The sequence below is a fragment of the Dermacentor silvarum genome, chromosome 1 (genome assembly GCF_013339745.2).
Source record: "Dermacentor silvarum isolate Dsil-2018 chromosome 1, BIME_Dsil_1.4, whole genome shotgun sequence".
Taxonomy (NCBI): Eukaryota; Metazoa; Arthropoda; class Arachnida; order Ixodida; family Ixodidae; genus Dermacentor; species Dermacentor silvarum.
This window is the reverse complement of record NC_051154.1, coordinates 85,823,051-85,840,781: the sequence shown is the minus strand read 5'-3', so window position 1 is coordinate 85,840,781 and position 17,731 is coordinate 85,823,051. Positions and strand designations below refer to the sequence as shown.

At 45.6% G+C, this 17,731-nt stretch overlaps 1 protein-coding gene across 3 annotated transcripts in view; it reads left to right on the top strand.

Moving 5' to 3' along the window:
* Window positions 1–17,731, top strand: part of LOC119431788 (GATOR complex protein WDR59-like) — a 110,891-nt gene that overhangs the window by 38,449 nt on the left and 54,711 nt on the right. For all 3 annotated transcript variants that reach the window (XM_037699265.2, XM_037699260.2, XM_049670580.1), the window contains exon 12: window positions 14,685–14,897. In XM_037699265.2, coding sequence (XP_037555193.1) covers window positions 14,685–14,897 — 213 coding nt within the window. The remainder of the gene's footprint in view (window positions 1–14,684; window positions 14,898–17,731) is intronic.

Below are 17,731 nucleotides of genomic sequence, written 5' to 3'. Positions count from 1 at the left end.
CTAAGAACAGCTCCGCTGTTAAAATTCAAGTGTCTAATGGTGAGATCAAACCTTTGTCTCCCAACGCAGCAACCCAGTGCTCTAACTATTAGGTCACAATCGCATTATCACAAAGGCATTATCTAGAACCGATGGCAACCGAAGGTTTCTTTAGGGCGGAAATTCGTGCAAGATGATCCCAGAGTTGGCAGCCTGTCAATGTCACATACCGTTGCAAATGTGGAACATGTGATGCACCTGCTGCATGAAAATTGCCGTGTTACTGTGTGCATGATATCAGAAGGTCTGAATTCGAACAGAGATGTGTGTCATCAGACCTGGCACAACAATTTAGGGAAGCTGAGACTAAATGCAAAAATTGTCCTCACACCCTCAAAAACGGAAAAAAAAAAAAAAAAATCTGGCAGAACCCATCTGACAATAAATGTTGACTTTAATGCAATACGCATTGAAGCCATGTAGCGACACATTTTATTTACACTGCCAAAGCACATCATTTATGAGGTATGTATGAAGCTGGGCTCCTCCCTCACTCATCCCTTTGGACACACTGCGCCATCTAGCAGCACCACAGCAAAGTCCATGTGTGGCATGTGTCTAGATATTCATACATATTCAAACAAGATCTGACATGATTGGATTCCACCCAGCACCGTAGAAATGTTGAAGGATTTTAAAGCAAAGCTTTATATGGCTAGGCGAAACGAAGAAGCGATTATTAGAAGAGAAAAAGGGGCACGACACTGCTTTCAGAATGAAGCACTCACCGTTCATGCTCTTTCAGGTTTTGTTGCTCCTTGGACTTCCTTGCAACACACCTACTGCGGACGCATCGCAACCTTGGACGCTGCCAAATGCAACCCGACCCGAGAATTGAACCAAGCCGCCGATTCTGGACGAGCACCTACTGATCGGTTGGCAACTGGGGCCATGTACAACCACCCACTCTGCTATCAGCACTGAACTCATGGGATATAAGCTGCAACCGGACAACGTTTTCTTAGGGCACGACACCGCTTTCAGAATGAAGCACTTACCAGTCGTGCTCTTTCAGGTTTTGTTGCTCCTTGGACTTCCTTACAACACACCTACTGCGGACGCATCGCAACCTTGGACGCTGCCAAATGCAACCCGACCCGAGAATTGAACCAAGCCGCCGATTCTGGACGAGCGCCTACTGATCGGTTGGCAACTGGGGCCACGTACAACCACCCACTCTGCTACCAGCATTGGATGCACGCTGGATATAACCTGCAACCGGACGTTTTCTTGGGGTATGACACCGCTTTCAGAACGAAGCACTCGACGTTCGTGCTCTTTCAGGTTTTGTTGCTCCTTGGACTTCCTTGCAACGCACCTACTGCAGGCACATCGCAACCTTGGACGCTGCCAAATGTGACATGACCCGAGAATTAATTGGACCAAGCCGCCGATTCTAAATGAGCGCCTACTGATCGGTTGGCAACTGGAACCATGTACAACCACCCACTCTGCTATCAGCATTGGACGCGCGGGATATAAGCGGCAACCGGACAATGTTTTCTTGGGGCACGACACCGCTTTCAGAATGACGCACTCACCGTTCGTGCTCTTTCAGGTCAGTTACCTAAATGATTCATTATCTGCTAAAAGCTCAGATCGTTTCCTGTTCGTGGTGTCGTGCCCGAGACACTGGTTGCATGTTCTCGTGTGTTGCAGGAAAAGAATAGCACTCTGTATTAGCAGCATGCTCTTAGCACTTTCTGGAGATGTGGAATCGAATCCCGGTCCTTCTGATACCAGTCAGGAAACTGTACTTGCAACTGTACTTGATACAGTCCAGAGGATTCAATCTGGCCAAGACGGTATCAGGAATGACCTACACGCCCTAAAGCAGTGGCAGGCCTCGGTGAGGTAGAGCTGAAACAGTTACATTCCAGAATTCGTGCGATCGAGGTCGACATGGAACAAATGAAATCAACGATTTCCATGCCATCTACACCACAGTCTGAATTGATACCTTCAAATGTAGCTGACCAACTAAAGAAAATTAACTCCGGTTATGATGATGCCGAAAACAGACTCCGCCGCTCAAATCTGCTCCTCTTTGGTATTCTGGACGACCAGTCCGAGACATGGTCTACCTCGGAAAAAAAAAAGTGTTAGAACTTTGTGCGGAGCACCTTGGCTCTACGCTGGAAACAACACAAATTGAAAGAGCCCATCGCCTTGGTCAATATAAATAGGAGAAAATGCAGGCTGATAATCGTAAAGTTTATGAAGTTTAAAGAAAAACAAAGGATCCTCGAAAAAGGGTACAAGTTTAAAGACATGCAGTATGCTGTGCGCAAAGATTTTTCCTTTCAAACACGTCTGGCCAGAAAAAAGCTACTAGGCTTTGCAAAGACTAAGGGCGCGTCCTTCAAGCTTCGCGTTGATAAACTGCGCATGAACGATACCGAATACACGTATGACCCTGTCTCTGACACAGTCACAAAATGTACCTAGCAATAATGGCGCACAATCACACAAGGCGGACAATCATCCCCAGCCTTACTGTGGTGGTACTACGCATCCTCGGCTTTCTGTATCATTCATCAACATACATAGCATTTTTCCAAAATATACCGAACTGTGCTCATATCTACAAGGTAGTAACTCGGACACCCTAACGTTGACTGAAACGTGGCTGCACCCAGATATAACAGATGACGAAATCTTACCTGATTCCTGCGATTTTGTTGTTTATCAGAATGACATACCTAACAAAAAGGGGGGTGGGGTAATGATAGCCATAATAAAATATATTTCCTCCTTTCATATTAACACTTCATCACCCTTAGAAATTTTATGGGTTTGCATCACGTCTTCATCATTTAAATCCCTTCTTGGAAATTGTTACCGACCACCCGATCGATAGTTCAGACACTTTAGTGACCGGTCTGCATGCCAACCTCAGAGATTTTAGGATAAACTTCCCAAAAGCCGAAATCTTTTTATTCGGTGATTTCAATTATCCAAATATCAAACTGGAGTACCTTACCTGCACCGGCTTGTGACTCGGTTCATTTTGTTGAACTAACCTTAGACTTTTCCTTAACTCAACTAGTTCATGAACCTACGCGTGATCTTAACATACTAGATCTTGTTCTCACATCGGCTCCCGACAATGTAAGCCCGATCACCCTCACAGACGGTTTCAGTGATCACAAACTACTTCACTTCACCATACAAATGCCCTCTCACAAATGCAGCGTAACTTCCAAACGCATCTTCGATTATAACAGGGCAAACTATGATGCCATTAACCTTGGGTTGCGGAACTTCTGCGATTCTTTTCTGCAGTTGTTTTCCCAGCGATCTGTTAATGAAAACTAACATCAGTTTAAACAGGAATTAACTCAGGTAATTAACACTTTATACCTTGCATATGTTTTCGTGCTAACTCATCTAAACCGTGGTACCACAGGAACTTTCATACTTTAATGAACAAAAAAAGCTACTTTTCAAAGCAGTTAAATAGCTCGGAACACCAGCATCATGGAAAAAACACAAATGCTGACAAAGAATATTGTGCGGCCCTCCGAAAAGCAAGGCACAAGTGCATGTCACAAGATTTCAGTCCCTCCTTAAGGGCCGTTTATAGTCCAACATACCGCAAGCGCGCGCGCGCACTACGTCAAGTTGGCGAAAACGAACCCCTCTGTAGTCGAGCGCACCAGCGCAGCCAACGTAACCGGCGGCTTCCGACGCGCCCCGACGGGCCCGGCGCTGAATTGGCTCCTGACCCAGTCGCGCGTTGGTCGCGCCGGCTGCACTAACCCACAACGCATTTCACGCGAGGAAATAAAGGCGCCCATGCTGCTTCGCAGACAACCGTTCAAAGTGGCGCGCGGGCTTGGGATCATTCTGCGCATGCTTCGAAGATAACAGCCGACGGCGCGCGCGTCGGAGTATAGAAGAGATGGCATTTCGGCTGGCGCAGCGCAACCGGCGTAGCGTGGCTGGCCGCAAACGACGCTGGCCCGCATAACGTCGGACTACAAACGGGCCTTTAAACACAATCCCAAAAGTTTTGGAAAACAATTTTACCTGCACAAACTTCCTCATATTTTTTGATGGTTGATGAGGCTGGCGACCCTATTGCCCAAGATGAACGCCCTCAGACGTTTAACAACTTTTTCTCCAATATGTTCACAAAGGAAGACTATTCCAATATACCATCGGCACCTGATTATGACTTTGCCCCATAGAAGTTACTGTTAAAGGCATTGCATCATTTATTAATAATTTAAAAATAACTACTTCATGTGGTGTCGATGGCATTAACTAAAAATTTCTGAAACATACCGTGGTTCATTCCAGCGTCATACTCAGTCATATTTTTCTACATTCCCTTTCTACAGGTGAGATACCATACAGTGGAAAATTGGAAAAGTCATTCCAATTTTCAGATCTGGTGACCGAACTAACGTTGCTAACTATCGTCCACTATCACTGACATGCATATCTTGCAAACGTCTCGAACACATCATTGCATCTAACATGGCACTACATTTAGAAAGCAACGATTTCTTCTTCTCAAAACAGCACGGGTTTAGGAAGGGGCTATCATGTGAGACACAACCACTTGAGTTTACTAACGAACTACTTCTGGGAATGGATGAAAGTCTTCAAATCGACTGTTTATTCCTCGACTTTGCTAAAGCCTTTGATCGCGTTCCACATGGTCGTCTAATAGCAAAACTGTCCTTTTTACACCTCAATTCCTTAACAATTTTTTGGATAAGAAACTTCTTATCCTTTCGTAAACAGTTCACTTCAGTTGATAATTATTCATGTACCTTTAATGATGTATCATCTGGAGTACCACAAGGCAGTGTAATCGGCCCATTATTGTTTCTAATCTATTTTAATGACTTACTATTAAACATCACCTCGACAATCAGATTGTTTGCAGACGACTGCATAATTTATTGCAAAATCCACTGTGTTAACGACCATATAGCTCTCCAGGAAGATCTTGACTACCTGGTGCTCATCATGGCAAATGTCCCCTAACACTGATAAATGCCGATTACGATCCAATTCCCTATATACTTATTCACTTAAAAACAGTCCAGTCACCCTCGCGTCATCATATGAGTACCTTAGCTTTTCTTTTTTACCTGATCTCTCATGGACAACTCACACAGAAAAAATCGCTGCTAAAGCTAACCGCACATTAGGCTATTTAAAGCACAACTTCAGAGGCGTGCCCACTTCAACTCGGCAACTCGCATGTCAAACATTTGTTCGCCCTCAACTTGAATATGCATCTTCCATTTGGTCACCTCATCATCATCATCATCATCATCATCAGCCTATTTTATGTCCACTGCAGGACGAAGGCCTCTCCCTGCGATCTACACTTACCCCTGTCTTGTGCCAGCGTATTCCAACTTGCGCCTGCAAATTTCCTAACTTCATCATCCCATCTGGTTTTCTGCCGACCTCGACTGCGATTCCCTTCTCTTGGTATCCATTCTGTAACCCTAATGGTCCAACGGTTATCCATCTTACGCATTACATGGCCTGCCCAGCTCGCATTTCTTCTGCTTAATGTCAACTAGAATATCGGCTATCCCCGTTTGTTCTCTGATCCACACTGCTCTCTTCCTGTCTCTTAACGTTAGTCCTAAGATTTTTCGTTCCATCGCTCTTTGTGCGGTCCTTAACTTGTTCTCGAGCTTCTTTGTTAACCTCCAAGTTTCTGCCCCATATGTTAGCACCGGTAGAATGCAATGATTGTACACTTTTCTTTTCAACGACAGTGGTAAGCTCCCAGTCAGGATTAGGCAATGCCTGCCGTATGCACTCCAACCCAATTTTATTCTTCTGTAAATTTCTTTCTCGTGATCAGGGTCCCCTGTGAGTAACTGACCTAGATAAACGTACTCCTTTACAGACTCTAGAGGCTGACTGGCGATCCTGAATTCTTGTTCCCTTGCCTAGGGAATAAGGTATTCTTGTCACCTCATCAAGAATACCTTATTCATTCCCTTGAACACGTACAAAATCATGCTGCTCGTTTTATTGCGCGAGACTACTGCTGGAATTCCAGCATAACTAACATTAAGTCATCGTTGTCCCTTCCATCCTTAGAATCTCGCAGAACAATCGCACTTATTTGCCTCTTCCATAAACTTGTTTACAGCCATCATCCATTTACCCTACCTATTACACAGCTGAATCGCACATCGTACCGATTGCATAATCCCCTCAGTTTCAAATGTCTTTCGGGAAAAACCACCGCATTCAATTCATCAGCCTTGCCATGTGCAATCGTCTATTGGAATAGCCTTCCGGACAACATTGTTCACATCTCTGACCCCGTTATCTTCACAGAAAAAATATGCAGCATGTTGTTTTGAAGTGTTTCCCTTTCATTCCATTTTTCAGTTTATTTATTTACAATTGTATAACGATGTTCAAATAACAATGCTCAAACTGCTTCTGTTCGCAACCAAACTTGTGACTCCCCTCACATAATACTCCAGTTGGAGCCTGTGAGGTACCTAAATAAATAAATGAATTAAAGAAAGTGAAGGGCAAAGTTTAATTTTCTTAATTTCATGCCGAAACCTAAGCGTCGGTACGTCAGTGTGACAAACGGATTTAAAACTACTTTTTCTTACTTGAGCCATTGTGGCTCATTAAACGTTCTTGGAACTTGCTAAGTTCAATGTTTGGCTCTGGCTCTGTTAGAATAAAGTGTGATCCATCTTTACTAATATAATAGGCCTTAGCAGATGCCTTTAAAATCCATCACGTCATGGCTAGTTGGTGCAGAAACTTCAAGGTGGCATAGCCACCTGTTTTTCATTTTTGCATTTTTTCTGGTTTATAAAGCCTCCTCCTTGCACTAAGAGTGGCATTTTTGTTACTGCAGGAGGGAAATTTGCTAATAAAGCTCAAATGATTTTCTTTTTCGTGTCCCTTTAATGTGCCTGAGTGAGGGGAGCATATGTGCTGGGGTATGCTGCCTGAAGCAATGCCAATCGAAGGCATGTGCGTAATTTTTGAGACCGAATCAGATATGAATTCAATAGTGCCAGAATAGTGCCATTGATTAGTGAACACCAGTTTTCACAATCATTGTTCACATATCCTAGTATTCATAACCTTAGCAAGTTTCTGTCATTACGTACATAGTTCGTTATGAAGCATTTATCAAATGCACAAATGAAGCATTAGGAACAAATAAGCAGTTTGTCTGCATGCACAGGCCTCTTTGGAGCCTGCATCACTGTGCCTGCATGTCTGCATGTCTACACTATGCCTGCAGGGATGAAATTTATCGTAATTTGGTCCAATTTTATGTTTCACTGTGCAGTGACATTCTGAAATATTCTAAAGCTATTCTAAAAATGTAAGTATTTTCGATATTTGATTCAGGCTCTGAATCGAATAGAAACCTATTCAATTTATTATTCAAAAGTTTTGAATATTTGCACACCCTAGCAAGTGCCTATCTGCTCAAGAGATAGTGATTTCTCTGCAGCTGGTTCCATCTGTCATCGTGCGATGTGTTTCGCCGTTTTCTTTTTCCGTAGCGGTGACAGATGGCGCCACCATTCTGTTGCAGTGACATTTCGAGCTGCCTGTGTGTGACCATAGTAACCATAGGATAGACCTCGATATCGATAACCACTCTCAAGAAGAGCGCCGAGACAACGCCCGAACTTTGCTGCCGAGGTGATGATAAAGCATAGCGAAAGTCTACAACTCTATTCACTTCCCATGCAGGAGGCAAACGGGTTATAAACAGTTACCCATTCGGCCTGAAGCGGGCCAGGTGTCGCATTGTCAGGTATAATGATGTAATTTCCGTTGCATCCGGAAATCTGCGGCAAACCTCGAGAAAAACAGCTTCTGCACTAAAATTAGAATACAGTACATTTCCGTGAACTTACCTACACGTCGCGAGTCCGTACGCGTGCGGTTTCTTGGAAGGCGCGGCAGTGCAGGTTGGTCTCCGCCAGACAAGCGCGCGGACCAGCTTTTGCTACTTGAGATTCTTTTTACCTGTACCTGCGAGCTCCCGTTTCTTGCGCTCCCCTTTCCCCGCATCTGTGAGCTCTGATCAGTACACGGCCTTCGAGATCGCGCGCAATCTCGGAGGCCGCGATTAGTAGGCGCACAGCATGGTTTACAAAGCTATCTCTTTACCGAACACGTGCAGTGAACGCACACCGTGCACGGTCGTCGCGATGGAGTCCCCCGAACCGGCTTCTTGAGTGAAAGGTAGACATTCGCTGAGAGAAAACTGCGAAATGTTCTTATTGTGGGCTGTCTGTATCACCAAATGAAGCATATACAGAATGAAGCATGCCTGAGCTTTAGGCCGCAGCATATGAGAATTTGACAGTACACAAGCAACCATTGTTGCGTGGACGCTATAACAGCTGTTCAAAAATATTTTCGTTATAACTATAGGGACTACGACGCCTACGGCAACTTGTCATTTCCCGTTGCGACTACCTAATCTTTTAATCTTTTTTCTTCTAAATTCTTGGGCGTTTTAATATCACTATTTCTCAAGTTGTGTCACACTGTATGATTATCGGTCGTCTCAGCGAGCTATTTCCCGCTGGTTTTCTTGAACCAGTACATTCATTGTTTGCTGCTAACATAAACATAAGCATATATGTCATGGCTTTTTTTTTTAATTTGCTTCTTTCCATTCCAGTGAAATTTACAGTATGTAGCATCAACAAGTTCACAGATCAAATCTTGATGGCATTAACCGGGCAGCGCGTGCGGGCGAGCGCCTCAATGCGCGCTTTCTGCTACTCGCCGAACATCGCAGCCCCGAAGCCGTAGCAGAAATCTTTTTCGCGGAAGTGCTCGCAGCGCGCCCGAGTTGTAGCCGATGACTGCTTGCCGGTTCTAAGATTCGCGATCCAAACTTCACGCGCCAGCTTCTTGTCCTGGGGGTACGTGTGAACGCCGACACCGGGCTCCGTTCCGTACGCCCGGCACTGCGGCACCGAGCAGTAGCCTACCATGTTGGACGCCTGCAAATGCGGCCACTACCTATAACAGTACTTTCAAGTGTTGTAAAGCAGACACCCGAAGCGGGAAAACCTCCCCACTTAATCAGAACCGCAGCGCACGTTGGCCTCTAAACTTTCGTTTTCAGCTCGCTTCGGCGCTTCCGCAGCAGCCGGCACGGCCGCTGTGTCCACGTGATCCCTCATCCCACGTCACGCCGACGGCGGCGCGAGTTTTTCCGGTGGTTGAGCTCTCCCCCAATATCTGACATGTATAAGGTCCCTGAGACATGTACAGTTTTTCGCGCCACTCGCGCGTCTCTCCACTGCTACCGGTTCAACTGACGCGAACGCGTAGCCAGACACGTCCGCAATGCTTCGATGTGGGTCGAGCGTGCACGCGTTAGCTTGCGCTTGTCGGCGTTGTCTCAACAGTACATCATGTGCACCGGTGCAAATGTAGTACGTCTTTCTGCAACAGCTTTTGATCTCTTTTAAACTGTATTATTGCTATACAGACACTCCAGGCGCATTTCTGCCGTCGCCCGTATAAAGCCCACGGGCGATAAAATCGTCGCCGCGCGCCGTGTGCTGTATGTGCGAGTGAAAGCATGCGAGGGTGAATCATCGTGCACGCAAGGGCGGGAAGCGTCGTCTTCCAGTCGCGCTCAACGCTCCGCAGGGAGGGTAGGAAAAGGAGGGAGGTTTCTACTCCGCGCCCGCTGGGCAGCGAGGCTCCGCAAGGCTCCGGGAGAGGGCAAGGAAGGGGGAGGGCGCGTTCTACACCGCGCGCGCCTGCCCGGACGGCTTATCTTGAAAGCAGAGTCCTCCCTGCGGTGTGTTTTCGCGGCTTAGTAAAGTTGGTTCTTTATTCTATGGCTTAGTTCGTGTTGATGTGAGCGGCAGGACGCAACACTCCAATTGCTAGTAGATACAGCGTTCGACTGCTGGCGCCACGCTGCGCCGCTCGCGCGTACCGCGTTTCTAGGTGATTTCTTTCGCCGAGGGCGCTCGAACGCAATCATATGGTTCGCATCAATGCAACGCTTGGAAGCGTGGCTGTATGGCTGAGGTTGAAGCCTCAGCCATACAGCCACGCTTCCAAGCGTTGCATTGACACTCACTGTTCTATATGTAGGAAACCAGAGACAATTGAACACGTTTTTCTAGATTGTTCCGGAGGTTACTTCTTTTGGGACATACTTCAAAGAACTTTAAAAAAAGACTTACCTATAGATAGCTACGGCATTAGATTTTTACCGGTCAATTAATAACGACGAAGGCATTCCATTCGACATAATAATGCTCCTGGGCCTACATAGTTTTTGGTTGTCAAGAATGGCCTATCGTCATGCAGATATTGACGAGCGGCCAATAAGGAGTTACTTTCGCGAATCTGTTAGCAGAATGGTTCAAGTGTGTAAACTTCATGAACCCGAACCAGACTGGCTTCCTAGGTTAGAAGGGCTGATGTACATGCCCGAGTTTTGATTGTTCCCCTTTTTCAGCCCTTGATGTGCTGATATGATTGCACACCGTATTTCTGTGTGAATTGAATAAAGGCAATAAAGAAAGAAAAAAAGCTGTATGGCTGAGTGGTTACGGCGCTCGCTTCGGGATCATGCGTACTGTGGTTCGAATCCCGCCCTGGCCAGTTTTTTATATCACGCTTTTCCCCCCTTTTTTTCCTCTCTGTTTGCCAGCGCGGTCGCTTGAACCCCGGTGCCACGGCGGCAGCCGTGGTGCCGGGCGCCGACGTGAAGCGGCGGTCGTTGGGATGTTGCGGAGCGCAGCGTAGCAACACCCCAAATAAAAAAAATACTGCTCCAGTCAGGTAGACTGCTCCCTCCCTGATAGTGAGATTATATTTGGATCATCAAAACAGTGATGCGTTTATAATACCACCGATCCCAACAGCAGGCTAGTCAACACCAGCCCAGCGTTTTCTCCGTCAACGCCTCCTCCGTTCCAACGGCGGCGGCTAGAAACATGGTACGCGCGAGCGGCGCAGCGTGGCGCCAGCGGTCGAGCGCTGTATCTACTAGCAATTGGAAATACGCCGGTGGGACGAAGGTGAATTCGCTCGCTGCTGCTGCCGCACTTACTCACTACAGGGGCCGTATTCTGAAATGTTCCACTTCGGCAATAGTACAGGGGCTAGACTTCGGCAATAGTACAGTGGCTAGAATTCTAGCCACTGTAGCAATAGTTCGCCTTTCGCCTTCAGGCGCGCGCTCATTGGCTGTTTCAACAAAATTGGATGAGCTGATTTGCTTGTTGAGCCCGACGTCATTCAATTTTGCCCAATCGGCCAATAGCGCGCGCCTGAAGGCGGAAGGAGAACTATATATATATATATATATATATATATATATATATATATATATATATATATATATATCCTCCTGAGACCCGAACACAACTGTGGAACATAATCTCTCTTCATGGTGGTTTTTATTGTCCACGGTTACGAACTTGCAAACCAAATTTTAAAATTTATATGCCTGGTTAGATGCTATAAGCGGCGTCTCCATCTCCTCATGTTTCTTATGGTACAAACTGTATTCCATTGCTTAAATGCAGAGAGGAAGATGGAAACTAGGTGTAGTACAGCTTTGAGTGTGGGGGCATGCCGGGGGGGGGGGGGGGGACTGCCCCCCCCCCCCCCGGCTCTGGAGCCCCTGCTCGCGTGCAGGTGCATATGTATTTAGATAGGAGCACTCGAGCTAAAGCTTCCTCTTAAGTTCGCGTAATTATAGTAGAACCCGCTGGAATCTGGATATTTAAAATTGTCACTATCTAAGACTAAGATAGGCCTTGCAAACTGCGCCTGTGTCTGCATGAGCACCTGCGGTTCTATATCGGCCGCATTTCGATGGTGGCAGAATGCGCTAGTTTGGGAACCGCGCGCCGATATTTTGTTGCTCTTTTTAAGTTAATCTGAATGATCCAGCCTACATCGGCGTTTCTCATAGCCCATTGATTATTTAATATCGCGTCTAGTGTGATGGAAGCGTTATGACTCTCGTTCGCCAGTTACACGCCGCGCGCCGAGATGAGCTATACTTTTCCAGAGTGCTGCTGTCTTCGCTGCCGCGATCGGCTTTCACGCGCGGCGGATGCTTCCCATGATATGGGAGCCGCACTGGGAGCCGCGTGCCCTTGAGACTGTCTTCCTGCAGCTCGAGAATGCTGCGAAAGCGTGAGACAAAGAGACGTGAGGCATGAAAGGAAAAACAGAATGGGAAAGGGAAACGACATGCGTGTTGCGCCCATGCGGCCACGATCGTCGACAGAGGTGCCGATCAGAAACGGCGCGTATACTTTGCACCGGGCGACGGTCGTGCAGGCGCGCTGCGCGAATGTACTCTCGTTGCGGCTATTTCACCACCGCCCATCGTCGCTTTCGACTGCGCCGATCGGTAAGCTCATGCCGGTCGCGGTCTCCGAAAGTTGCCAAAAGCGCGGACGTTAAAGCACTGACAACCAATTTTTACGGTACCCCGTGGGTTTTTTTTTTTTTCTTTTCTTTTTTTTTTTTTTTCATTGCATCGGAACGCTTACCGGTCAGGGTGTTTATCATACAGTGGCAATGCCGAAAACGCAGTGGAACATATTTTATCAGAATTTTTCAAGCTGCAGCGAGGATGTAGTTCTGCTCTGGAAACATGCTGGAAATAGTGATAGATGAGCGCGATCTTTTGCGCCGACATTTGTGAAAGGCAGACGGCAAGTGCAACCCTAGCTGTAAGAAAGTGCGTTGTATTTTTACTTCACATGTCCGTCGATCCGCAACGAAGCAGACAAGCAGTACAAGCTGTCTACCATAGCCTCCGAAATCCTCCCATCTCGGAGGCTATATGCCGTCGTCGCGCCTATCTCCCGACTTTAGCGACAGATGGCGCTCGCATCTCAGAAAAATATTTCTCTCGTTAGGCTTAGGCGCGTTCGAAACGAGAAGCGATCTCGAAAATTCCTCAAGATTAGCCATAACACTCTCTCGGCGAAGCGGCATGCGACTAAGCAAAAGCCGTTTACGCAGTCATTTGCTACGAACGAAGTGAATTCTACAAAAACAACGCCAAATTCAGTTCGAAGCGGGCGACCGGGACCGCCGCCATGTTTCACGTACACTACGTACACCACGCTAACACGGTAACGTTAACTCTGAGAAATAGCGTGCGCACGGTAAACGGTATGGGTCGGTTAGCGTTCTGCGCATGCGCACTTCGATCCCGCTATTCCGGTACGCCCGCTATTCCGGTAACCACGCTAAACTAAACCTGTCTAATATTTTGTTTATCAAGCCGAGGTTCCTGCAGTTCACGTTTACACTGCGCTGCATCTAGGTCCTCAATTAATTGTCCAAGGTACAGCGCACCCTGCACCCCCGTCTTCGATTGCACGGGGTGCAAGGCAAAATACCGCCGTGGTGCAGTGCACCCTTGAACCTTGCAGCAAGTGGGTGCAGCCCGGCGCACGAAACGTTCACAAACGGAAGCATCGGTCACGCTACTGCGATGTCCGCGTAGCGGCCGTTGTGACACTCGTTGAGATTACGGAGAATAGAGACTGTACAGAGCTCGCCAGGTGCAAAGAGCCGAGCAGACGACGCGAGCGCCGGACCAATGGCAAACCGCGCTAGAGTCACGTGGCGGGCGCGGTCAATCGGAGACTCCGGCACGACCTTCAATCATTTGCTTTTTGTGCGCTTGTTTCTGTATGGAGGAGATAGCTGAAGCGACAAATTTGAAGACGGAGAAATGCGCTTTCGATGGCGGCACTTGGTTGAGCCGTTCCGGAGATATCGTGGCTTTAAAAACGCTATTTTTTCGCGATTTCCGCGAGAGTTATAGAAACTGAAAATGTGATTTTCAAAAAATCAATTTTTTTGGCCATTTTTCGCGATGCGAAAGCCGTGTCCCCCCATAAGTCAGTGCCACTAGCACTCAGTCAGACGCGAGAGCATGAAAGACCATGATCGCGGCCCTGGAACACAGTAGAAAATTACAGTTTCATTTTCTGCATGCACGACGTGGGAACAAGCAGACAAAACGGAAGTACATCTCTCTTGCTACGGTACGAAGTGAAACAAAAACACGCAGGCATTCAGTTTGTATGTTTTATTATTTCTCTAAACATTAATTCGTCTATTGAAGCAACAGATTAAACAAATAACTGATGTTGCCTTGAATAATTCTCAAACTCACGTGTCACTGCAAGTGACGTCACAGCGTGGCACCGGCGAGAAGTGCAAGCGGCGTCTGTTTTGAAATTTAGGCTCTTTCTGTGGTGCGTAGAGATGTAATATTTAGCAGACACGATCATTAGCGTGCATTGTAGGCACTGTGCTTGTCAGCACAAAATGGCCAGACCTGGTGATGGGCCCTTTTAAAATTCAGGAGTTAAAATAACTACTTTACAAAAAGTTAGCGACCACCTTACTCGATTCCGATGTGTCGCAATTTGATAGGGTGGGAATAAAAAGAACTTTGCATACTTAAATGGCCAAACTTTTTTTGCTGTTTGTCTAGAATATCGCTCTCCTGTTACATACCTTAATTTGTAGTCAATGCTTCTGCCTTCCATTAAATTGGATGGAAAGCTACACTGGTATGTGATCTCATCCTTTTTGTGTGTGCGTGTTTATGTGCATGTTATTGGCACCAGTGCGGCCAAGATGTATCGGAGGACGACGCACTTTCCCTGGCAGCATCAATGGTTGCTGAGGTCCCCACCACGCCTGTCTCTCCCGAGTTTCCGAAGTCCCTGGGGACCACCTCAAACAAAGGAGAGACTCCCTTGCCTCAGCATCCTCCACCTGACCTTGAGAGGGAGTTTTCACTCCTCAATATAAACATCCCAAAAGTTCTCATCCAAGAGGTAAAGTTTATTTGCAAAACTGAAAAGCAAGGTGTGCATGCAGCACTCATGTTTAGCTGATAGTTTTATTTCACTTTAGCATGGTGGCACACAGAAGCACCTGTGTTTTCAACTAATACCTCTGTCACACGAGCACGCAAAAACTCTCTTACGCAAGCGGTCTTTTACCAAGTTGAAAGACTCCTTTTAGTGTTCTCTTCTGGACACGCTACCGAAAGCGTGGCGCTAGCATTCGAAACAATATCGGCGAAAAAAAAATTATGTATTTTGAAATATAAAGTGAAAACTTATTGTTTACACGTTTTTCAAATAAATTTAACATAAGAAATGTTAATGTAAAGATTTATTGTAGTAGTTTAAAGAGCGTCATCACGTGACATCCCCAGCCCGTTCGACCTGCTTACGAGAGTACAGAAGAAATTGAGCATTACTGGGTTTACTGCACCTTCTGCGAGACATAAAATTATTTTTTGTGATGAGCCTAGGCGACAGAAAATTAAGCATTCACTTATTTTGTTTAATATATCTTAATTGCTGGTGCCCACTGGCTTCGAGGCTACTCCTTTTTGGCCGTAGAGGAGATCGGCGAACTCCTCTTCCAGAAAAGTCCGCTTCTGAAAAAGAGATCGCTCCCTGTCGTGTGTCTGCAGGTGAAACTCTTTTTCGGGAGAAGTATTTTTGCTCAAAAGACTTTCGAGTGCGCGTGTGACAGGGGTATAAAATTTGTCTGTTTATATATATTTATATTGTTTTTTTTAAATATTAATTTAATATTTTTATAATTGGAACCTACTAATTGCCTATAAATATCGGTGTGTTCAGATAAGGACAGTCATAGGAAAGACGGAGGGGTCCTGAATATTTGTTGATTTCAAGGAGATTTTTTATGACACGGCAAGATTCCTCCATACATCGGAAACAAGCACACACCTTTTTTTTTTTTTTTTTTTTTCCACATGAAAAAATCTTAGCTGAGACAAGGTTCAGAATGCTGCATCTGCAGTTGCAGAATATTCAAAGTTTGAGAGAGTGCAAAGAAATGAAATTTTGTATGCTTTCATACTTTTTAAATCATACTTGCACGACTTTGTTAATGGAAATAAAATAAATTCAATAGCTTGCACAAGGTCATAACACAAACAAAAAATTGCAAGCTTTGCTTTCTAACAAGAGGCTAAAAATGGGTCTTTTTAACGGCGAAGCTGTTTATGCCAGCCGTAATTTGTGGTGCGTAGCAAGACACTACCAAGAAAGAAAAGAAATGTTCTTGCCGAGGCGGGATTCGAACCCGCGTACCCCCGGTCCCAAAGCAAGCGTCATAACCACTAAGCTATAGAGCCAAGCTTGCAGAACATGCATTTATGCGAACCATATGATTGCATTCGAGCGTCGTCGTCTTTGTCCACAGCTGGCGCGTTCGTACACTCGTGCTGTGTGAGGTGAAGAGGTTTTGCGCGCTATGAGAGCGAGAGAGAGACACATTCACGGAGGGGGTCTCCTGGAACGCGGTGTCGGCATTGGAACACGGTGTCGGTGTTGCAAGCTGCACTATGCAATGCGCAGTGAGGGCCGTAAGTCCGAGACGCGTGGAAAGAAATTATCATCATCATCATGAGCAATAAGATGAAAAGTTCACGCGCACTTCTGGAAAATGCTGGGCTACGATCGCCCAGCTTCGCTGTTTTTATTTTTACAATTTTTAATGTGTCCTAATTGTAACCATGAGTTTTTCTCTGGATTTTTTTCTTTGCATACTTTGCTACAATGCTAAATGTTCAGCGAAGTGCATTTGATATCCCTTATATCAGAATTTGAGAAATTGCCAAACATAAAAAATTGTAAGTTTACAAGTGGGAATTTTTTTTAAATCTCCGATTTCACTGAAATTTTCACAGCGTTATCTCCTGTCATCGGTTGCCTGTTATATGGAAATACATGTTGCATTATTTTGTTGTAAGTACAAAATGAAGCAATAAACAGTGATCGGTGCGGTGTGCAGTGTGCCTTATGGCCTTTCTTTCAAATCGACACGCCGTGCAAGTGTTAGATTTAACAATAGCTTCCATTCCTTTCATGAGAAGCAGCCTGCAGCTTTGCCTTTGACGATTTCTTAATATATTTCCTTCTTTCTTTTATTGCTGCAGGTTGCTTCTTACTAAATGCATCAAGCAGCGCAGCATTCATCACAAAACATGGCACGACAAGCCTTGGCATGACACAATACATGAGACACAACAACGTTTGTCACATTTTCATGACCTCCCCAAGCCTCAGCCACTCCCTTTTCATACTTTAAAGCCAGATTTTACTTGCATCATGCTAAGGTATACATGAAGCAAGTAGAATGTACATGATTTTATAAGATTTAATTAATTATGGACTCTGTGTCTGCTAGAGCTTTTTCATTGCCTCAGAGCTATACAGTGGCTATTAGAAGTGCTAATGTGGAAGGCTCTGGAAATATTTTACCCTTCTTTAACGTGTACCTCAATCTGAGTACTGGGGCATTTTTCCTTTCGTCCTCATTGGAATGTGACTAACATGGCAAGGGAGTTGAACCCATGACATCTTGTTCAGCAGGAAAACACTAAATCCACTAAGCCACTGTAATTAGAGCTAGTCATGCCTTTGCATTTCTTATAAAAAAGCGCCTGTGTTCCTTAAGTAATTCTGCAGGTTGCTTCTTAGTTCATGGAAGAAACAAAGCCATCATTAAACCTGACACTCACACGAAATTAGGTGATGTGCAGGCTGCTAAACACTGCAGCCTGTACATCACTGTTCATTGCTTTCTCTTGTACTTGGAAAAAAATAATGCAACATGTTTCTGCACA